The sequence below is a fragment of the Phlebotomus papatasi genome, chromosome 2 (assembly GCF_024763615.1).
Source record: "Phlebotomus papatasi isolate M1 chromosome 2, Ppap_2.1, whole genome shotgun sequence".
Taxonomy (NCBI): Eukaryota; Metazoa; Arthropoda; class Insecta; order Diptera; family Psychodidae; genus Phlebotomus; species Phlebotomus papatasi.
Window position 1 is genome coordinate 63,750,552 of NC_077223.1, and position 23,804 is coordinate 63,774,355.

General features: G+C 32.6%; 1 protein-coding gene across 1 annotated transcript in view; it reads right to left on the minus strand.

The window, feature by feature from the left end:
* Window positions 1–23,804, minus strand: part of LOC129802353 (follistatin-related protein 5-like) — a 62,445-nt gene that overhangs the window by 22,898 nt on the left and 15,743 nt on the right. Inside the window, exons 3-5 of the mRNA XM_055848094.1 lie at window positions 21,844–22,573; window positions 16,451–17,431; window positions 9,548–9,652 (exon numbers count right to left, since the gene is read on the minus strand). Of these exons, the coding sequence (XP_055704069.1) occupies window positions 9,548–9,652; window positions 16,451–17,431; window positions 21,844–22,573 (1,816 nt within the window). The remainder of the gene's footprint in view (window positions 1–9,547; window positions 9,653–16,450; window positions 17,432–21,843; window positions 22,574–23,804) is intronic.

The window sequence follows — 23,804 nt, forward strand, 5'->3', positions numbered from 1 at the left end:
TTTATCGGGCATCTAAAGGAAAACAAATTATTCCTTAGTGAGAAATAAATCGGTGCAGTAGATTCGGAGATATAGGCACCCAAGTATCAAAAAACGGAAAAAACCGTTTTTCGTAAATACCAGTCGCAAAATCCAAATGAAATCAAAATGATAAGTATTTTCGTAAATCATTTGACCCTAGCAATAGAAAAAGTAGCATGAGAACCCGGCGACAAAATCATCGTTGCACAGTGTTATTTATTCATTTTTGTCATTTACGTTTCATCGGATTCATACTACCATATTGCTAGCAAAAGAAATGAGACAGGCGTATTTATAATTATTTAAAGTTTAACTTTTTTAAAGGTAAAAGGCTAAAAATGACTCAACCAATTTTAATAAGTTTTGCTTCATTATCAGGTATTTGAATTTTTAACAAGACTGAACCGTTAAAGAACTGGTTATTTTAAGCTCATCATTTATTGTACTTCTCGAACAACACAGAGAGAGCTGTATAATCCCTCGATTTTAAGTTAATAGTTTATTGCCTAATGTTTGCTTGAGAAACCAAGTTAAAAAAAAAATGATAGAAAAAATTACTTTTTATATTTTTTGTTTTTGCAAGTGAGTTCCCTGTAATCCGCAGATCTTATTTATATATTTCAAAACAATTACCCAAGGAGCAAAATAGCTGCCTTATAGAACCAAGTATTAGACAAGTCTTTTAGTGCACTTTTAAAAGACTTAAAGTGAAAATTTTCTGTTGAAATTCCTATAGCAGCTCTTAAGATCCTTAAGAGTGCGCCACTTTACTTAAAGTAATCTCAGTGATGGAAGCAAGAGCGTTATAAGTAAATAAATAGATTTTTGGTTCTATAGTGCCTTACTTAGGGAATTCTACAAGACTATTTTAAGAAAAAATTGCTGCTTGGGTAATTAATTTTATTTCATATAAATAAATAATTGTTTTTCAAAAGTTGATCATTTTTGATGCGTCAAAAGTTTGTTGCCTCATTTGAAAAACTAATTCAAAATAGTCAAAAAATTCAACCAATTTAATGTAAACCGGTTATATTTTGATTTTACGTCATTTGTGAGTCAAATGGTGGGTTTGCACATTTCTAAAGTTTTAAATGGTCAATAAATTCATAGAAAAGTGAGGATGGATAACAAAGACACACTGTTAATTTATAATTTAGTTTAAAAATGGTAAGTTACAAAAAGTTAAAAGATGGGAAATCGTCCAGAGATATTGCCGGAATGAATCTGCGTCCTTAATTGTCAAATTTTATGAAGGGCACCCCAATCCCCCTCATAAATTGAACCTGCGACCATTAACATGCTTCTCATTTTCCCAAACCCCTCCCCTTCCCCTCCAAAACCATGTTTTTGGGATTGTTCTAAAACGCGTCGTACCATTTTTTTTTTATTTTTGAATTATATTTCAGAGATTACATTTCGTTCTTATCCATCTGACACAGGGTAAGGGGGGGGGCCTAGCACTGGGACATTAGTTTAAGAACCAGCTTTAGGCACTATTTTAGGCCCTATCACTAAGATTTGAATGTTATAGGTCTTAATTAAGGACAGGATTTTCCACGGGCGTCAATGGTGGATGATGAAATTGTCTCTGGCACCTGGGATTTTTAATTCCAATATTATAAAAACGGATGAAGTATAACAACCGGAATATGTTTTGATTAACCAGTGATAACGATTGAACACTTCAAAAACTATCGTGTAAAAACTTCCCAAAAATAAATAAAAACAGATATTTTAGATTTACAACTTGTTTAATTTAATCACTGCACAATACTCTACACATAGCACAGCTTTGCATAATTTATATTAGTATAAAAATAACAACAAAAAAAACACTGAAATCACTATAGAAAGGTTTTCAAAACTATAAAAACAATCAATTCTCTTGGAAAATATTCGGGCTATAATCCACGCTTAACTGGTCAGAAGGGATACGAAAATATCCTTGAATCTTTCCTAATAACGGCTTGTCAAGGTCAAAGGTTAAAAAGCTCTGGAAAGCGTATTTCTTATCCGAATGGTATCATGTTTGGGCTCGTTGGGAAGGTCTTGGAATTTCCGATGAAACTGAACCGATTTCAATCGATAATAAACCGATTCATTACTTGTTCATAACCGATAACTAATTTTTATCCGAAATTCAATCATTTTACTCTTAAGGCGTATTTATGAACCGATAAATGATTTTTGTCCGAAAATCAAGTTTATTACTCCTAAAATTATTTTGTGGGGTCTTTTGAGTGTTTCGTGAATCGTTTTAAATTGGTAGAGAACCTGTATAATGGTAAATGATGCGAAATTACTTTTGAAGTATAGCATAAGTCACGATTTCGACCAGTTCGCAAAGTCTGGTACGCTCATGTGCAAAATGTTCATAATTAAGTTTGGGCTTTTCGACCTTTTTTCTCACAAGTTTCTTAGGAAAACCATTTAATATATTTATTAATCTAGCTAGACAAATAATGCGAAAATACTTTTGGGGTATAGATGATCATCAAAGTCACGAGTTCCAGTGTTTCGCAAAACAAGGATCCTTATACCACTATTTTTTTTAATATTAATCAAAAAAAAATTTTTTTCAATAAAAGCCGGTACATTTGGCTGTTTAAAAAACCATTTGTTTTCTCTTATAATGTATAGAAAGTTATACATCAGTATTTAAAATCTAATTTATAACTAGAAACGAATATAGGAGGAAGAATATGATGAAATATTAAATATAGTTTTTCATATGACACTGACTGCAACTGAATACTTTGATATTTAAAAAAGAAAAATAACAAAAAACCTGTTTGTTAAGCATAAAAGAGTAAGGTATTCAAAAAGTTGCAGCTAAATATTACAGTCACATAATAAAAGATAAGAGTTATTGAGCTTAAGTCTAATGTTTAAGTTCTCTGTCAATATAATGTATGATAAAATCGATAGAACTAATCGATTTTGTATACTATCTATTACGATAATTCAGATAATTCCCATCTTGTGAGAGAAAAGCAAGTTCCACTAATGAACTATACCATTTCTTTGTACTGCTCATCAAGGTAACAAGCCAAATGTCTTCTACTCTCACTCGTGTTCTACGCAAACAATTTTTTTCTGATTCTCATATTTAATTACCATCCATCTGGTACTATTTGTCTGTACTGTAAATGATGACTTAAATTGACACAGACGTGTGAGAAAAGCACCTAATATAGCAATAATAGTATGGTGCTGTGTGAAGTGTCAAATTGCAGACTATCGCAATTAGTCATTGCGCTAAAATGATGAACAAATAAGTAATTGGAATTATGGTAATAAAAATAGATATTCCCCAGCAGAGCAATTTAGAAAGAAAATCCTGGTATAATTGCACCTACAGCCATAAAGGTGATAAGATTTAAAACTCAACAATTTTCGTGCCCATATCTTTCTATTATTTTTCTCTACTTTGTGAGCGAACAATTTTGAAAAAGAATGTTTAGTGGACGAGTAGGTAGGTACGTTACATTCTTTACCTATTTGAAATAAATGGGATTTAATTAATGAGAAAATTAATGAGAATATTTAATGAGAAAATTCCCATTAAATATTTCAAATGAACTTCAAATTCTCATTGATTTTGTGATAAAGAAAGATAGGGTCTTGTCGATCGAAAATTTCATATATGAACAAAACTTTTAAAAGACCATGATTTGCATTATTTTTTGCAAATAATTTTCAACGTATTTTACTAAATTATACTTAAAAAATAAATACATTTCCACACAATTAAAAATTTAAAGAGTATATTTCACACTGAATTAAGGCAATTATGGGTGAATTAGAAAGGTTTTTGAATAAATAGCGTTGACAGATTTAAACCGCCAATGGAATAATTCAGTGAGACGGTTTTTCAAGCCTTTTTGTTTTATTTTAAAGTGAAACTTAATTAGTGATTAACTTTTATTTTCAATTTCATAATGCAATAACAATGAGCTTGATAAAATATAAATAAAAGAAAATATTTTCAATTCAATTCAATTCAATGCAATTTTATGCTTTTTAAATTGGTTTTTGACATGTATTCATTATTATTGTTAAAATGTGATGAAATCAAATTTATTATAGTCTCTTGCCATTGTAATAAAATCAATAAACTTTTTTATTTAATATTTTATTGAGACAAAAGTCGAAGCGCAATTAAAACTTTAAGAGTTTATTATTATGACACATTGAATAAAATCTCACGAATATAGTTAACTGAAGTTTCCATTTAAAAGAAAAGTTCAGTAGAAAAGTTAGAGAGCTTTTTCACACTATAAAAAACTTTACTACTATATTACACAATATTTCAAATTATTAAAACTATTCAATACCAACGGGTTTTTACTGTGTAGCTTTACCGAAGATATCGAATTTGTGAAGCGTCCTTTGTAGAATGAAATTTAATTAAAAATTGAATTAAATTAATTAATTAATTTAATTTTATTACAAATTTCAATTTTCAAAAATTAAAAATTTTTGAACTATGGAAAGACTTTCAAAATTTGTACAAAAAAAAAATATTTGTGTGAAAAAAAAATATGAAGTGTTCGAAGCCAGAGTGTGTGAGAAGTCTGAGGGCCTTCCTTTAGTTAATTAATATAAACCAGAAAAATGTGAAATAAAAATAGAATATTTCTTTAAACCAGTGATAACGTAAACATGAAATCCTGCACAACACGCTTTTCGTAAAAGGTAGATAGGTATTTTATTTTAATATTCTTTTCATATTTTTATCATGCATATTACAGAGGGTTCTGAGATTATGCTTTTATCAGCGCAACCTAACTGTATGCAAATAAACTCCTAATTGTATAAATTTTTTTTACGTAATAAATTTGAAATTCATTTCTCATAAACGTTAGCGCCGTAAATTAGCCGAAAAATGGGCGAGGAAAATGTTTTGCATACATTACGGCATTTCTGTAATTATTCGAAAACAATTTCCTTCACATATAGTAAGGTGGGGTAACTGGATCGTTTTCCGAAGAGTGCTACTTAAACGCTTGTTTTTGGACTGATTAAATTCTTTTTTACTTCTTCTAAATCCATAGAATTATTCACTGTTTCATTCAGAAACATAATATAAAAAGAAATTATCAAAAATATTAAAGAAAATTTATAAAATAATGATAATATTGAAATAAGTCAACATGCACTAACTGGGTCGCCTTTTCGCTAATTCACTTTTAATTAAACCTTTGGATTTAAAATACTTTTTCCACAAAGAAAAAAACAATAAATGTTTTCAATCAACCAGCTGTCATTAGCGAAAATATCACTGACTAGAAATTTTTTAGTGAAGAACCCAGCTGGCACAAGATTGAAATGAGTCGATTACACTCATTTATTTAATGGATAAAAATATTATTTTTGCTTTTTCTCAAACTTGAATAGTTATATTATGTTACTGTAGTGACTATATTACGGAAATAAAAATATTATTTTAAGTGGATTAGTGATAAACGATCCAGATAGCGAAGTGCCCGGATTAGCACACTTGACTATATGTAATTTGTTTAGGAGCATATAATATCATTACGTGTGTGATTTTTGTTTTGGTTCTGGAAATGTGCATAATCCCGGGATTATTTGTATTTCTTTTTCAATTTTTAAAATTGAAATTGGTGGTACCCAATCCGCAAAAAAATACTCTGACTCAAAAATGACTGGTTTTTGGTGTACAAGAAATGGTCAAAAAATTACTCCTAATTGGAATCTTAAAAATTAGTCGTATTTGCGTCGAATTTTAGTCACAGCATTACTCAAGATTGAATTAGTAATATAAAGGTTAGTTTACGCTTCTAAAATTTACTCTACCATGCAGTAACAAAAGTGACTCCAAATGACGGTATTTTTCCGTACAAAAAATGACGCGCCAAAAAGAAAGCTTTTTGCGTTCTTCTCTATATTGCATAGGTACGAAATCGACGTATGCACTTTGAATGAAGACATCCAGTGCACTTCACAACTTTGTATTGTACTACCATCGGAGACACTATTTTCTCAACAATTCTTCGCATTTTCGATCGTTATCTACTACGTTCTATGTAAATTTCTCTAATTTTTCCCTAATTCACTACTCACCCTACTCACATTTACAAAGATTTTTACCGTTCGACTAGTGCTGAATGAGCCATCCGATATCTCGAAAATTTTAAAATTTTCACTAAATGGATCTTTTCGACACAAATAAGTGTTTATCACAGAACACTCCAGAAACTGGAGCAAACTCCTGAACCATAAAAATTTCATTTTCCAAAAAAATTGTCCATGTATTTATAATGCAAAACACTGTCTAATTTTCGTTTAATTTTTCTCGGCACTGTCTTTTTATGAATCACAATACACTTTTCTACCGGAGGAGCTTTTGCTCCCAATGCACAATATAATATTATTGAGAAAACCCGCGAAAATACCAACTACTTTGCGGCTTCACAGCATTGAGTAATTCTATATGCCATTTGATAAGTGAAATTTCCCCTCAGATATACCCAGTGAGGGGAAGATTTTTTATAGGGACACTGGAAGTCAGCGTCATATTTTAGTCATGGGCGGGTAATCTCAGAGTTATTATGACGCTAAATGATTTCCGTAATTACCGTCATATTATTCCCCACTTTTCGTTATTCGACTCTCTGACGACCGTCATAGTGCCCGTTTTTGGAATCCAGAATACATACATCCAACGGTAATCTTACTCCAAATTGCTATTTGGGTAATAAAACACTCATCTGTTTATTTCCCAACATTTTAAAATAAAAAACAGAAAAGTTTGACATATGTTTGTGATTTATGGCCTCTACGGACTAGACAAGGAATTTGCTTCAATATATGGTCAGAAATTTCTCTAGTGTGTAGAGGCCATTAGACAAGAGACACTTGGAGAGTTTTAATAGACAGCAGAGATATTTTAGCTCGAGACGTGTAATCGTTCTAATTTAAGATACATTGGTATGTGAAGCACATTGGGTGCATTTTGAAATATTCCCATTTAAAATTGCACTTATGAGGGAGAGGGGGTGACTGAAAACCGAAAATTGATATCTCTTACCGTTCGGTTCCTAGGTTAGTAACAGAAGGATGGAAAAATAGACAATTGGTATCCATGGAGCATCTAAATGGAGGGATTTTGATTCAATACCTCAATTTCGAAATAAAAGTTTCGCATTGATCTTAATTCTTACCATTCACAAGTAGATCTTGAAAAATTCGAAAATCTATTTGAAAAGCCAAAAAAAGAGACTTTCATGATAATTCCGCAATGTGGCTGTGGTACATCCTGTTCGAATTTCGAAGTTCTCAAGTGTCAAAATGTGTCGGTCTTCACATCGTTGTGGAGAACAAACAGAACAACGACGCTTACTGTTCTTGTCCCATTATTTAATCACTCCATAATCACTGAGTAACTCTTTTGTCCGCTTTTTAGTGTGATATTTGATAAATTTTCCCCACCTTGTTCGAAAATTTAGTATGAAAATTCGAAATTGAATTTGAATTCTTCGAACTTCAACGACTTTTTGTGCAAATAGAGTTCCATTTCCTTTTTATCCAAGACACTATTAGACAATCAAAATCTACTTGTGTTTACACCCATTCTGTAGTTTACCTATATTCAGGCGCGATAAATCACCCTTTTTGAAAGCTCTGCATGGTTGTTTTCGAATATTTGGCATTCAGACTGTTAACTGATTTTTTTTATTGCTTTTAAATTTCTCAGTGAGTATTTGGTACATATATCATGTTATACGTGAGATAAAGGAACATGAAGTGTTTCGAAATCTCAAGCATAAACGGTTTTCTGATTGACAGTTATTCCACGAAAGTGCAATGTTTATGTGAAAAGAATTCAAGATCTAATAAGATAATGATGAACGAATATTTAAAAAGAATTCAAACGTCGTCGTCTGACTGAAGTTCGAAACATTTATTTATTTATTTTGATATACCGGGCTATTTTTCCCATTACGTACATTTTATAGTTTCCAAATTTTAATTCAGATTACAATATCGTCGGTTGCGGCTACCTCTGTCGTATCTGCCTTTGTTTCGTATCTGCATTCGGAGCAACTATAATACAGACGTCCCCTCTTGCGTGAAATGCTGACACAAAAGAAATGCAGATACGACAGAGGTAGCCGCAACCGACGATATGTTTAAGAAATATCTCTCTCCAGACGCTTTAACGATTTGTACCGGGCAGTATTCGAACTCACAATTGTGACAGTCGAGTTCGAAACATTTCGAAATAAAATTGAAATTTAGCCAGACTTTCTGTTTAGTCAAGATATTTGGCGAAAAGTGGAAAGAGGGTTATAAAGCGCAGAGAAAATTTATCTCAGGAACAAACCACCAGGCAAGGTTTCCCGAGATTCACCAGTGCATGGTACAATGGGTTGCATTTCGAAATAAACTCAATAATAGAAGCATCGGAGGCAGTCTTTGAGTTCGAGCAACAAAATTATTTAAATTTAGTCAACACATTTTACTGTGTTATGTAGAATTTTGTTGTTGGTTTATTCGTTAAATTTCTCACACTTTTCTGACAATAAAATTTTAAGAGAGAGAGAAAAGCTTTTCTGACGCACTTTAGATAAAATCATTTTAATTTAATGTGTCACTCCAACAATTACTCCAGTTGTAATTAGTCTTTATTTAAAGGGTATTTGAAGAGTCTTGCGATAAGATTCCAAGTCACATTCCTGAGTGATATGATGTGGCTTTTTTTATTGAGCGCGAAATCAATGGGCGTCTCAAGTACATATCAACAATCTCTGAACTTTATCAATCTGGGTAGATTGTTTATCAAACAAAGGGAGAAAAACATTATTTTAAAAGTTATACCTACGTTCTATTATGTATTGTATGGATCGTGAGGTGTGTAAAAAAATCAAATACCTGTGACTTTTTGAGTTGAGCATAAAAAATTCTCAGTCTATATTGAAGTATATTTTTTTGTAGATAAAATTTAATTGGAAATTTCCGTGAAATATTGGCCATCAATTTACTCGATGCCATTCTTCCTTCCACGTACCACCTTGTCTCATATGAAAGCGTGTTCAATGGGGGATTTATGAGGAAAATGTTCGGCTCATTTGTTGAAAATGAAATCAATAAATTCATTAAGTCAATCACTCTCTCTATAGCCTTTCGAATACTATTGAATGGGGTGTGCGACTTTATGCAAGACACGAAGGAGAAATTGTGGGTTGAGTGACAATTTAGTGATATTACGTGATGGCAATAAAAGTATGAGACGCTTTTACTATTATTGCCACTATTTTGCGAGTAATTCGCTCATCCTATTGAGTCACAGGTCGAATATTTTGGGGAGAAAATCCCATCTACTGGAAAATTGCTTGTATATACGATAAGTGTGCAATTGAACAGGGTACTCAATAAAGATGATTTTAGTACGTTTTTCATGACAAAAAAAAACTCTTTTCCATTCACTTCCATAAAACGTGTTCAACATGAAGGGATCAAGTGAAAATATATTTTTGATAATTTTATTTATGATTACCTGAAGACTTAATTGATCGCATGGAGTTGCCCCATTTGAAAATTGGTGTTGGTTGTTGAAGTTGAGGTGCACCCGGACCGACTCCTGTTATCATTTCCACCTTGCCTATTTTATGAAAGACAATACATATTTATTTTGCAGCATAACATATTCAGAATAGGGTTTGCAAGCAGGGATAGGATTTTTACATTAGAATTTCATATGCAATCATTGCATAATGCAAAATCATATTCCATCATTCCATTTCAAATTCTCTCATTAGTTATAGTTTGTATGATTTCACAGACTATACGAACTATTCCCTGGAAATTAAAAATTAAACAGAAATGTGTATTTTACAGTGATTGAAGGGTTTTATATACATACACAAGCATCGATTGAAAACTGTTAAACCAGAAGGGAATTGTGTTAAAATACACTCGTGTTTTAACACTAGCTCAAACAAGGAATTTTCGTTCTAAAAACTGTTTCTAATTAGAGGAATGTAGGCATGGTTCGCACAGAGTGAGCCTTCAAACGATGCGAATTTTCTTTTTGTTTGCAAATAGCTGACCTACCATTTCTCATCTCGTTTTATGAGCTTAATAATTATATATCTTATGGCTAAGAAATTACGAGCTTCGAAAGCTCACACGTGCGAAGCCTGCCTACATTCCCCTACTGTTTATTCAAATGACCGACTGCCAGATTAAAACTAAAAGTTTAACCATGAACAGAACCAATTATCTCGTACAATACACTTTTTCTCTTTAATCAGAGACACAAAAATTGCCAATATGTAATTTATATATACATACATATATATATCGACGGCTCCATTCCATACTATGCTAAATCGACTTAGCATTATATTACTCCGAGGGATATGTTGGTCCTGAGACCGAGATCTACAACTGATGAAAATTTGGTGGTCATCTGACGTTCGGGTAACGAGATATTTGAGACTTCAAAAAAAAAAAAAATACACGGGCAGCATAGGAAATTGCCAACTTTGGCTCCCCTGAAAAGTTGTCATTATGAGATAGCATAGTATGGAATGGAACCGTCGATATATAATATATGATATGATGACTTATGTCTGGGTGTCGTGGAAGGAGCTCTGAAGCACGCAAAAATTTAGGTAAGAAACAGTGGATGTGCCAACAGGATTCGGCACCGTTACAGAAATTCGCCACAATACAAAATTGTCTAAAAACAATGTTTTGTTGTTATATTCGAGAGCATAACAGCCTCCATTGTCCGCTCGTTTCCGTCATATGGAAAATTTAGAGTTCAAGATCAGAACAGAACTAAAAAAAAAACTGAGATAAATGCCTCGCATTCTAGAGGTTTACGTTCGGGTAGTTTTTGCGATGCTAATATTAATAAAGGTGATAATATGGGAAATTTTAAAAAACCCTATGGTGATTTTGCCGCCATGTCTCATCGCCTCATTCTGAATAATCGATATCGATCTAGAATTTCATTTCTGCTAAATTCAAAACTAAGTCCTGTTTTACAAACATAAATTAAACCAAATTTGATGTGAAAAACCGCTACCCCTATAGAGATAAGCGGTTGAAAATGATGATGATGCAACCTTAAATCGATTAAAAATTCACATATAATTCTAAAAATAAAAAATAACAATAATAATAAAAGAAAATTTACGAAAATACAAATTGCATTTGGAAAATACCGAAGTTCTTGTTAGAACCTTCCTGAAATATATTAAACAATGTGATAGTGAAAACATGTGTGATTTTGAAAAATTCCCTTCTTGAGGTTTCAAAAGTTCGCATAGGTAGTATCGTTAAATTCTTTAAATTCGAAAGTCAGTTAATTTTATTATAGAAAATAAAAATAAAGAAATAGAGAATATTTTAGTGATATGTATAAAAATTACTTATTTTCGTAAGACTTTGAATAGCATGTGATATCATTATAACAGTTATGCGTAAGGGTTAAGAGAAATGTTACCTATTATTCTTCCCGGTGCCGACCAAAATCCCGAGAAGCCAAAATCCTGAAAGCTAAAATCCAGAATGGGTCGAAATCTCGAAAGCCAAGATCCCAAAAGTCAGAATTTTGAAAAACCGAAATCTCGAAAACTAAAATCCCATCGTTTAATGTTGTAGGTTTGTTTTTGGGTAAGTTAAGGGAATCATGAAAATCTAAAATTTCATAAAAACTTTTTGAGAATTTCACAAAATTTTCAACACATTAAACGTTTTCTTTTGATTTTGCAAGTGACAGAGTTGTGCAGAGTTTCAAAAATTAAAAATTTATCAACTAGGGAAAGACTTTGAGACTTCATATTTTTCCTATATTTGTTTAATGAATCTGGCCTAGTGGCAATAAATTTTATTATCTATTCTTAAGTCACAAATTTTCTGAAAAAATAGATTGGATTCATTAAAGGAATATGGGAAAAATATGAACTGTTCGAAACTAGAGTGAGTGCGAATTATGATTTATGAAGCCCTCCCTTATGTACCTAACTTTTTTTTTTGAAAAGTGCGAGTTAGAATTGACGCTCTGAAAATAATATAAATTTTAGGAAAATGTTATAGGGTGAAAAAAAAAAAACACCTAAGGTAAAGTACCCTTACTCGACCGGGTTCCTCTATTCGACCGGTGGGTCAATTTTTGAATATTTGATGGTGAATTTCAACAATTTCTATGAATTTGTCACTGATTCGTATTATTTAAAGAATAATTGACCTATTAATGTTAGATCATACACAAAATATTATAGCAAATATAATTAAATTGAATAAATAAATCTACCGGTCGAATAGAGGAACCGGTCGAATAAAGGATACTTTACCTTATGGGCACTTTAACAGGTCAGTGCCTATTGGAACCCAATTGGAACCTAATTCTGTACCATTTTTAGGATATGGGATATGGAATTATAAATAGGAAAAACTAGATTACGGGAAAAACGTCATATTACTCGTATTTTTTATATACATGAATATAAATATTTTGATGAAATTGTCAATAGGCATTGACTGCGAACTGCCGAACAGACGTTCCTTCGACCCTATATCTCGTATTATTCTTCGCTATTACATCAAGGATATTCAAAATGCTAGAAAATAACTCAGTTTTCCACGAAATAAAAATTATATCAACGTGCAATTTTGAGTTTTCATCCCAGAAGGGAGGGGTGGTAGATCTGAACCCTTCTTGGGATAGTTCTACACGTGCTTTTTTGCTTTTAAAAGTAAGGGTGTATCGGAGCAATAAAGATTTACAGTAGACTCTCTCAAATTCGGGCATTTGGGACCAAAATGTTATCCGAAATAGTGAGAAATTCGCGCATCAAACTATTTGAAATGCAACGATTTTTTGTTCATTTGCGCACTCATATTAAGTTTAGTCACTGAGAGAAATCCGAAAAAGTTAAAATAACATTCTGGAAATGTTTATTTTACCCTGCAGTATTGATCCGAAATCGGTGTAAATATTATGCTTTTTAGATATATTAAGGGTTAAAGTTATCCTTTTTCATGTTAATTTTACCCTTAAAAAAGGTGTAAAATTAACATTAAAAAATGTTGATATATTTTTACACCTAAAAAGTGTCAGGGTTATGAGGAAAAAAAGTTAATTGCACCCCATTTTTTTTCTCAGTGGTTACTCGTACTTATTGTGAATTGCATTAAATCTTCACATCAAAACTAAGACAAACCGTGAAAAATTTGGACATATTTGCTTAATTCGAGAAATCATAGTCTAACTTAGAAAACGTCAACAAACTTTTTGCAAATTTAACTGCCGCCCGAATTAAAAAGTAGCCCGATCTGAGAAAATCCGAATTAGCGAGAGTCTCCTGTAAATCAACCTTTAAGAGCTAATTTGTGTTCCGTGATGAAAGTCTCCAAAAAGCTTAGAGTTAAAATTATTAATTATTTATTATTATAATTTTATTAGTAGTGTATATTTATTTCAGTTTGTTTTCTGTTAAATAAAAAAAAAACATCTGTGTAAATAAATACGAGATACAGAAAGTCAAAATAAGTTGTAGCAAAATATAAACATTGTGCTTTATCGAAGTCTGTGATGCAATTCTGACGCCGTCACATTGCTATCCCGCCAAAATTTTCCCGATTTTGCGAAATAGAAATACACATCATACACAGAGTCTTCACTCTGTATGAGTGGACACGGATAAAGAGTGTGGCGCTCTCAGCGGGATGGCATGTGTAGTAGTGCACAAAAAGCGGAATAATTGCTGTTATTATGAATATCCCGCGAATTTTATCTCGCGAGCTCCTGGAGGTCGCGAATTGGAAAAATAAATGCATTTTATGTGAAAATTTCGCGGTTTAGTGCACAAAAAATATTTGTTAAAATTGTTTTATATTTAATTTATACTATGATTTATAATTATAAATAACACTGTCCACGATGAAAAATTGAAATGATTATCGATGAACACTTTGGGGTTTCTTGGTGCCTCCTGAACATATCTCACGAAGGTACTCATTTGTGTAATATGGTTATATGATTCGGACGTCAAAATTCTAAGATATTTTAATGTGAAAATTCTCAAGAAATGGGTAGAATTATTTTTATTAAGTTCATGTTACCTCAATAATGGTACTTAATAGGATGTTGGTGTACAGACACGTTTCTTGGAAGACAATTCAAAGAAGACTGCCCTAGAACCAACCACTTTCTTATATTTTAATTTTTAATTTCTTATACTTATGGGACGCCTGTGTTCAAAAACCATTTCGATATCGAATTTTCAAATATGAATGTTTATAATCACTTTGGACGGCCTATTTTCAATCGATTTGCTTAAATTAGGATTTTTTTCGCGTATATTACTTTTTAATTTGTTCGTATGCTTGTTACTCATGCTAAGATATTTTAAAACCTACTTTCTTAAGCAGTGTCTTATTTTTGAATGGTTTATTTTTTAATTTATCAATTAATTTAATCGGTAGTAATGCGGTATGTACCCAAAAAGCATGCGAAAAGATGATACACGGATAGCTCTTTTCCGTGAGTTCGAGCACTCCGCAAAGCCGGGACGATTTGCCATGTCTTTTTCTATAATTTTCTTCATTTTCCTCATAAATACCTGAATACCATTCGAATCCACGAAAAGGATTGCGCAGGACTACTTATTTTCTTTACGAAAAAAGAGCAAAGTCACTGAAGATCATAAATACTAAAAAGTTAAGGTGTTCAAAGAAATTCTAATCAAATAATTTAGGAATATATAACACGGTGATGATATCTGTACAATCTTCTCTTTTATTCTCTCATACAACCTGCATCATTTCTTATATAAGACAGTACAAAGGTCATCACTGTGAATATATTTTTACATCTATTTCCTTGACCGAAAACGCGCTTCAAATAATTTAGGGTCATATTCATATTTTAAGACGTTTTTTTTGTTCATATTTTACCATATTGTTAACAGTGTCCTTCTCGATCCTATAATATTCAGTGATCCTAGCTTTTTCTTCAAGAAAATATTCACGTGAAGGACACAAGTTGTCCCATACAGCTTTATTCGTAAGTTTGAAAAATTTTCAAGAATTTATAAGGAAAATCGAGGAAAACACAGGAAAAACTAAGTGATAAGGAAATTGTTTGTTCTAGGGAATTTTTCCTTGAATTCACGTTCACAAATCATTCCTAGATTCTGGACACCAATGTCCTGCAATGAATAGTTATTAATATAATAATATGAGTTTAAACAAACAAGTCAATTCATTTCTTGAGAATTTTCACCTGAACATATCTCAGAAATTTAAAGTGGTACTCCTCCATAAATGTCTTTGAAGAATATATGTTCATGAAACACCAAAAGGACCACAGAAGTAATCATCTACTTCCGTCTCACGAGAAAGGATTTAATTTTATTGCATTGTGTTTTAGAAAAAAAAAAACACTTTAGGTATTACAGTAATAACGAGATTGTTAAATAAACACCCAAAGCATTAATAAATTCATATTGAAAAATCATTTAAAAAAATATTTTGTTGCCTTGGATCAAACTTGTAGCAAAGAAATTAAAATTTGAGTGATTTGATAAAATTGTGTATCTAACCATCTAACGGAAATGATTTTGAAAATATCCCGCAAATAAAGAGTGAATGAGAGAGTGCGAGCGAGAGCAATGGCATGATTGAGAAATGACAGACTCATTGAACAAGCGTTGAATTTTACGGATTTTTCTCTAGTTTTTCGCGAATTTAATGTTTTAGTAAATCAAATCACAACAATTTTCATCTTGTGAAAGGTGTTTCTGTGTTTAAATGTGAATAATTTGCTCAAAAATGCACAAAATATGAGCTGAAGCGGCTTCACACACACAACCACCATTCCGAAAAATCTGGATAAATTTCGTGACGGACATCGGAATTGGGGGGCTGGACTGTTACTTTTATCTAATTGAGTTACACAAATCACAACTTTGTTTGAGTGCTCAGAAAGTTTTTGTTTGCTCTAAATTCGACTAAATTTAAAGCTTTGATATTCTCGCCAAAGTAATCTTACCAAATGTAATTAAAGATTAAAGTGTCTTTTAACACTAAAAAAATACAAAAATATTTTTTTTTTTAAATTTCATGTGTATGCTTTCTTTTGTTTCCGATGACGCACAATTAACTTTATCAAACGCAGATTAATTATTTATTAAAATTTTACCACAGAAATCAGTCTCATATAAGCCAGCTTATAATTTTGCAATTGATATAACACAAAATTTCACATGTGTTTAAAACAAATAGTTTGTACGCATAATAAATTTACTCAGATGTTCACTTTAAAACGCAAATATTGTGACATACATTTGCCCAAATTTAATATTAAATGAATGTGTGAATAATCCTTAGGGGGTCATCATCATCCCTGCTCACAAACGTCAAAAGCATTCACAAATTTACATACCTGAGTCCAAATTCAAATACAGAATGTCCTCTTTGTCGCTGGCACTGGCAAACAAGTCATACCCATGGGTCGTTTGACTCTCATAGAAAGTCACATCGCTGATATTGAGTGTGGTTTTAACATCGAAGGAGAATTGCAGGCCACTCGATGTTATTTGCTGCACGGTGAGCGTTGTTCCGGCATTGTTGTCTACAAAAGTGGTGACGATATGTCTGGAATTGGGTGAGATACGTGCTACTCCATGAATAGCAGGCTTTGTACCCATAACCGAATCTGTCAGATAATCGAGGATCAATTGTCCACGCCAAGTGTTGGTGTCCGGTTCAATGCAAGCAATTACTACGATGCCATAGTAGGCTGAGAAGGTGACAGAATAGGGCAAACAGGCATAGGATGAGAGATCAATATACCTCACATAGTGAAAGGTATTGAGGTCAATTTTCTGAAGTCCCATTGTATTCTGGTGAGTGACATAGCCATAGTTAAAAGCATAATTTAGGGGTTCAAAATCTGCGGTAGGTACAAAGAAATCCCTTATAACTTCGGTATCGCTCTTCATTTGGGGATGAGTTGCCTGATGGCGTTTCTTCTGTCCAGCATCCCGAATTACTTGCAGAGTTTTCGAATAGGGAGTATCTGAACGACGCCAATTGAGAATCCAGACCTGATCCAAATGTGGCACAAAATGAAGCTCAACTGGATACCGGTCAGTAGCTATAACATCCACTACGACCATCTGAAGGGTAGAAATGATCAAAACCCGATCTCTATAGGGCTGACTGACGTAGATATAACGCGTTCCAATATTAATAGCCCTGCCCCATGAACACCCCAATCCACTCAAACCACAAACAGTATCCTGAGTACCAGGTATGATGTCTGTACCCTGAATCTGATGTACAAGACGACATGCACCAGGTTCATAGATTGCAGCTCCGTACTTGTGAAAGACGAAAAATCGATTTTCCTCGATGAGAACAGCTGGAATGGGATGAAGAAAGGTAAGAAGGAAAATTGTTATTGCTGCACCAAAAGCCTCCACTCCTCACATAGTATACATAACATATCCCACAACCAGCGTAATTATACCTCATACTTTGTAAAATGGTAAACACAAGTTGTAAGACTTTAACAACAATTTGAAATAAATACCGTACTGTGAAAGTTTTCAAATGTGCAACAGCAACTTTAGAATACAAATTTGTGGCTAAATAGGAGAAAAAGTTTCAAGAAATTTCAATAGAAACTTTTATAATTTTGTTTAAAGGTTAAAAAAAACTATTTTTTTTTCTAGAAAAGTTGACTGTAATACTATAACCATTTGAATATTGCTGCACTAGAATGCCTGTGGATTTCTTCTTAAGTTTACGTTTACGGTTTTGTTCTGAACAACAAAAAAACAAGTTTGGTCTTCAAAATATATGTGCAAGAATATACATTTAATTACACTTTGTAAAAGTAGCGGGAAGTCAAGACCATAAGGTATTAAAGAAAAGTGATTTTGAAGAAAAGTTTTTGATATACGAAACGTTTAGAAGTAAAAGGGACTATCGTATTTGCCTTTCCTTATTACAGAAGCTCACTCTTGCTCTAAAAGCGACACATAGTATAAAACTCAATATTTTCATTTACATATTTAAACCTCAAGCACATCATTATAGAGTTTTCAATTTAGTAATTTTACTTGAGTAGATGCAAAAGACCTTTCGTGTAATGCTTAAAAATCGACTTTAATATAATGCTTTCTTAATTAATTTGTATCTATTGCATACCGTGGATGCGGATGACTTTGCACCCTGTGGCGGATATAAGGGGTAGCAAAGTGGCAATGCTGACGGAGCTCCTACACACCATAAGGCCCTCATGAATAATTAAATATTCATAAACTCTTTTAAATATTTTATATGTTTTTTTGAGTTGTAAGATATATATTTTTATCCATTGGGTCCTCTTTAATATTTCTGGTTTTAAAGTATCCTATTCCAATTCAACAGTAACAATCCAACAAGGACGTAGCGAGCGGGGGCAGGGAGGGGCCGTTTCCCCCTATTCTCTATACGATATTTGAAGAATAAAAAAAAAATAAAAAAAGGGGTAAGACGAAAAATAATTCGAAAACATTAAGATTTATGCTCACCTTAAGGATATCTTTACCCAAGGCGATTTTAACCATCTTTGAATTGAATTTGAATTTGAATTAAAATAAGTTTGAATTGAATTTGAATTTAAATTTAGATTTGAATTTGAATTTGAATTTGAATTTGAATTTGAATTTGAATTTGAATTTGAATTTGAATTTGAATTTGAATTTGAATTGAATTTATTGTCATCTCTTAATCTGGTTTACACTTTAACAAATCATTTGAGATCTTTGCGGTAACTCCTGAGAAGAAAGAGGCCAGACCAAAAAAAAGAGAGATTGGAAATGCCTAGCTGATTAGCTAGGCATTTATTCTACCGCGGCAATTATTCTACCACAAAAGGACTATCTTAAAATATTTTTTGTTGGATCTTATGACCTTTCTAAGAAATCCAAAATCATTTATTCAGATTAAAAACCTATAAAAAATTAAAAAAATCGCTGAAAGACATTAAAAGCGTTATGGAAAATCTAATTTTTTAAATCCTCAAAATATATTTTTAAGGAAGCTTTAGGAAGATTTTTTAATCAATTTTTCTCAAAGGACAGTAAAATGTCGTCTTGAAAGCGGTTTTGGGGATTATTTAGCTAGGAGTTTGATCCCAAAATAATCAAAATAGAGTTAGAATTGAATTTTTGAAAGAAACTTTAAAAAAGTTTTTGAGACTCTAAAAATAACATTTTTTATTCCATTTTTGAACAATTTCTCGCCATTTTCTTCAAGGAAAATTATTCTTGGTGGCTTTAGTAAGCATTTACCTTACGAAATCCGCCAAGATTAAATTTTATTTAAATTTTTAATTTTGAACACAAAAGAACGTTTTAAAGAAGAAGAATAAAATGCTCGCCGTAACCTCACCGTATTTCCTTAATTTACGCATTATCATTGCAATTCTTACAAAAAATTTTCCATTACCGTATTACCTTATCTCATACTCGGTGGTACTAGATGAAAACAAGAAAATTAAAGAAATAAAACGAAAATTCGATAAACGATGAGCAAAAAAACTGTAAGAGAAATCATTCGTAAAATTTTATTTATTTTCTCACCGTTTATCGCATTTTCGTTTTATTTCTTTAATTTTCTTATATTATTTTTACTTAGTGCCACCGAGTATGAGATAAGGTAATACGGTAAATGCAATGAAAATGCGTAAATTACCGAAATCTTCTTGAAACAAGAAAAGGTATTTTTTTAAATTAATGATAACTGTTTATGAGATATCTGAACCACTTAAAATCATTTAAATTAGGCTGAAATTAATTTTATGTTGATTTTTGAGGTATAACATCTAAAATGCTTTTTGGTCGAAGAACATAATTTTGGGCCATTATTGTCAAGATTAAAATGCAATTTCCTCCAATAAAGCTACTCACAGATCCATGATCTCCAATTTGATCCCCCTCTTGCTATAATCCTGGCTACACTCTTGACACTAAACAAATCTTCGTTTATCAATCCTTAATGATCGACATCTGAATCTATGGATCAATCTTGGATAAGATGTAGCGCCCCCCGTTCATAATTTGTTCCTGGTATCCCGGGGTTCCCTTCCATTCACTAACTGGGCTCTTGACCCTGTATCCGCCACAAAAAAAATGTATGGGGGTGAAAATTGCACCCTTGCTTTTCGTAAGCTTTTCTTTAATTCTAGCTCTAAAGTATGATCGAACAGAATAGGTCGGATCGATAAAGTACATCATTCAGCGATAGAATTAAAGAAAAACATACAAAAAATAAGAGTGCAAAGTCATTCGCATCTATGGTATTTATGGTATTTATATTAAATGCAAATTAGGGGAGGTGGGGCTACATTGAGCTGGGGATACATTGAAAGCGCATTTTTTCGCATATTTGTAAATGAAGCTGGGCCTAGCTATAAATAAATGTAGACAGACCCATAATTATTGTCTATCTAAATTACATTCCGTTAAAGTTTGGATTTTTTCTTTGAATTATAAAAGAATTTTGAAAAAAATATAGTGTATTACTGCTTTATAACCGGTTTAAGCTTGTTCGAATTTATCCGAGATTTCAAGGCCTTTAATTGAATCCCAATTTTCTTCTATCGGTTGGAAAACGCTTTCCCAAAATTTAGGTTTTCACATAGAAAAAATCATTATATGCAATAATAATTCATTATGGGGTCCGTGGTGTGACCTTTGACTCGAGTGTCATAATTGTAAGTCAAGTTACCGCCCGGTGCAATTGATTGAAGTGTCTGAAAGGATCATTATTTCCCATATCGGAATAAGACTTTGTAAACTGAATAATTCACAAAATGGGAAAAATATCCCCGTATATCAAAACAAATGAAATAATAATAATAATATTTTTATCATGAATAAAATATGTGTCTAAGGAATTTAAAAAACATAACCGAATATAGAAAAACGGATAACACGTCGTCGTATATCTTTAAAATCTGGAGAATAATGAAAGTCATGCTAATGACTAAAAACTAAAGTCTTCACGTTACCGCACATCGTTATAGAAATCTCAACTAAAACTAATTATTCTCTCCGTAGTCGGGTTTGAGCAATAATTAGTAAGTTTTAAGAAGGTGTATAATGGGAGTTTTCAACAGAATCTGTGATAATGTGAACATACTACAATACATGAAAAACATAACTGTTGAAATTGTTTTAAAACAAAATTAAAACAAAAATTAATAGCTATGTTATTGCACTATTGTCTCTTTAATTGGAAAATTAATTCGATTTCTTTGCAAGAGGCAACTTGTTTTCCCGAAACACGGCATACAAAAATATCCCAATTAATTAAAAAGCATTTAATCTCTTTTACAATTTAATCAGGGATAATTTTCATGAAATTTAATCTCTCTTCAAAATACCAAAGTGATATGAGTGGTTTTAAGTAACACAGTAAGAGCATGGGGAAATATTCCTATTATAATCTCGAAAATAATTCATCCGTATTATGGCACTTAAAATTTTGTAAACTCCTCCAAACTAGAACTTTGAGAAATATTTAACATTCTTCTGCAGTATTCGTAAAATATTTCACGCTAAATTGTAAGGTATTTGTCTATTTGGGCTCTTACCACATCGGTTTTCACCTAAGAACCTCCCCAGAAACTTTGAATTCAATATAGAATGTGGATGGGGAAGAAAATTCCATGATAAATTACACCTTTTGTGGAAATGTTTTTTTTTCTATCCGCCTCACCTTTAACGCTATCTCTCCCGCCCCTAAATTGTACTAAATTTATAATACGACAAACTCACGTACTTGGTGTCTCATCCTCCTGGACAATCAATGAACTGATGTCCTTGACTTCGCTTCCAATATTCTGTGCACGGCACATGAAAGCTCCCGTGTCGGAATAGGTGATATTGAGGACATGAAGTGAGGTTCCATTGCCAATGACTTCGTATTTATTTGGTGTCTCCAATTTGATGGCCTCGTCATTTTTGAGCCATTCAACGGCCGGAAAGGGCTCCCCAGTCACATGGCAAAACATCTCGGCATTCTCACCTAAACTTCGCGACTGAATTCGCGGCATTACACGCACTTTTGGCACTGTGTGCACTGTAAGGATGTGCGTCTGCACAACATCTTCATTCCCTTGTGCATGACACGTATAATTCCCAGCATGAACCAGCTGAACGTGAGTCAAATAGAGACCCCCATCTGTAAACACCCGAATATTCTCTTCCACCAACGTCAACAGATCCACCCCATTTCGTTGCCAGACAATTGGAGGAGCTGGAGAACCCGTGACGTCGCATTTTATCTCAACATTGTCACCCAAACGGGCAGTTAGGTGATTTGTCTCCAGAACTTTGTCCAGAGACACCACTGAGACACTGTACATCTTATTGAAGGCCTGGTAAAATTCATTAATACTCAGGTGACCATCGTGATTGGAGTCATCGTACACCAGCATGTCGCTCAAGACGCAGTTGGGACTAAGGTCCTCAAGATGCTCCAATTGGTACAATTCTCGTAGTTCTGTTGTCTGAAAAGACACAGAGCAGATTGAGTTGATTGGAAAGTACTCTTCATCAGAACTTTCAAACTTTATAAGACCATTGGATCGAGCGCCAAAGGCACAAAAGTTTTATCTGAATGCTCTGGACAAGTTTGAGTATTTTTGAAGTGTCACTTATAAGGAAATTGACTTACATTTTTAATTTATTATAATTACTACCACAAGCAGAATTATTTTGAATCCTTTGGAAAGTTCAGACAAGATTATGATTAATTAGATTTTTTTTAGGTAAATGTATACAAATGCTTCGAATAAGATAGCGATGATCGAAATGGATAAAATTGGTAGGGGAAGTTGGGGTAGCTAATTAGGACATCTTTGAGGTAGAGCTTTTTCTTCTATTTTTAAATGGAATTGGAGTTACCGTGATTATAATATAGCTCCACAAACTAATTGTGAAGTCAAATTAGTTCTTCTTAATGGCCTCTACACATTGGGAGCAATTTTTGTCAAAAATTGCTTTTTTGAAGGAAATTCCCTGCAGCGTTGTAGGGGGAAACGTCAAATTTATGTCAAAAACGCAATTTTTGACGAAAATTGCTCCCAATGTGTAGACACCTTAAGGGCAAAAAATATTTATTTCAAGCTCTTAACTCTTTCCGGACCGCAGCATATGCTGCAAGCCAATTGTACAATTTTTTAATCAAAAATATCTAAGCTCAGGAATTAATTGAGGTTCTACAAAAAATATCTTACATTTGGATATCCTTTTAGTTTGTAATCATCCACAAGAATAGGATTTTATCACTTCTGAATAATTAAAAAACATTGTTTTTCACAGAACATTCATATGCTGCTTTGGGTACTCAGAGTCCCAAAAGAGACGAAAGAGTTAAGGCCTCTACACACTAGGAGAAATTTCTTTAAAAAAATGCCTTTTCAAAGAAAATTTCCCCTATCCTTGTAGGCAGAAATGTCAGATTTTTTTTTTTTTAAAAAAGGCGTTTTTTGACAAAAATTGCTTCTACTGTGTAGACACCATTAGGCATATAAATGTGTGATATTTAAACATGGATAGGGGAGACCGGGGAGATTTGGGACAGGGATAGTGTGGGACAAGGCGATTTTTTCATTAATTTTTGAAATAAATGGAATTTAACCACTACTCAGTCGTAGGCAATATTAAGATGTATCTTGACTAAAAGAATGGATATCCTCAGTTTTATTGTTTTAATTCTATGAACACTTTTTTAAAAAC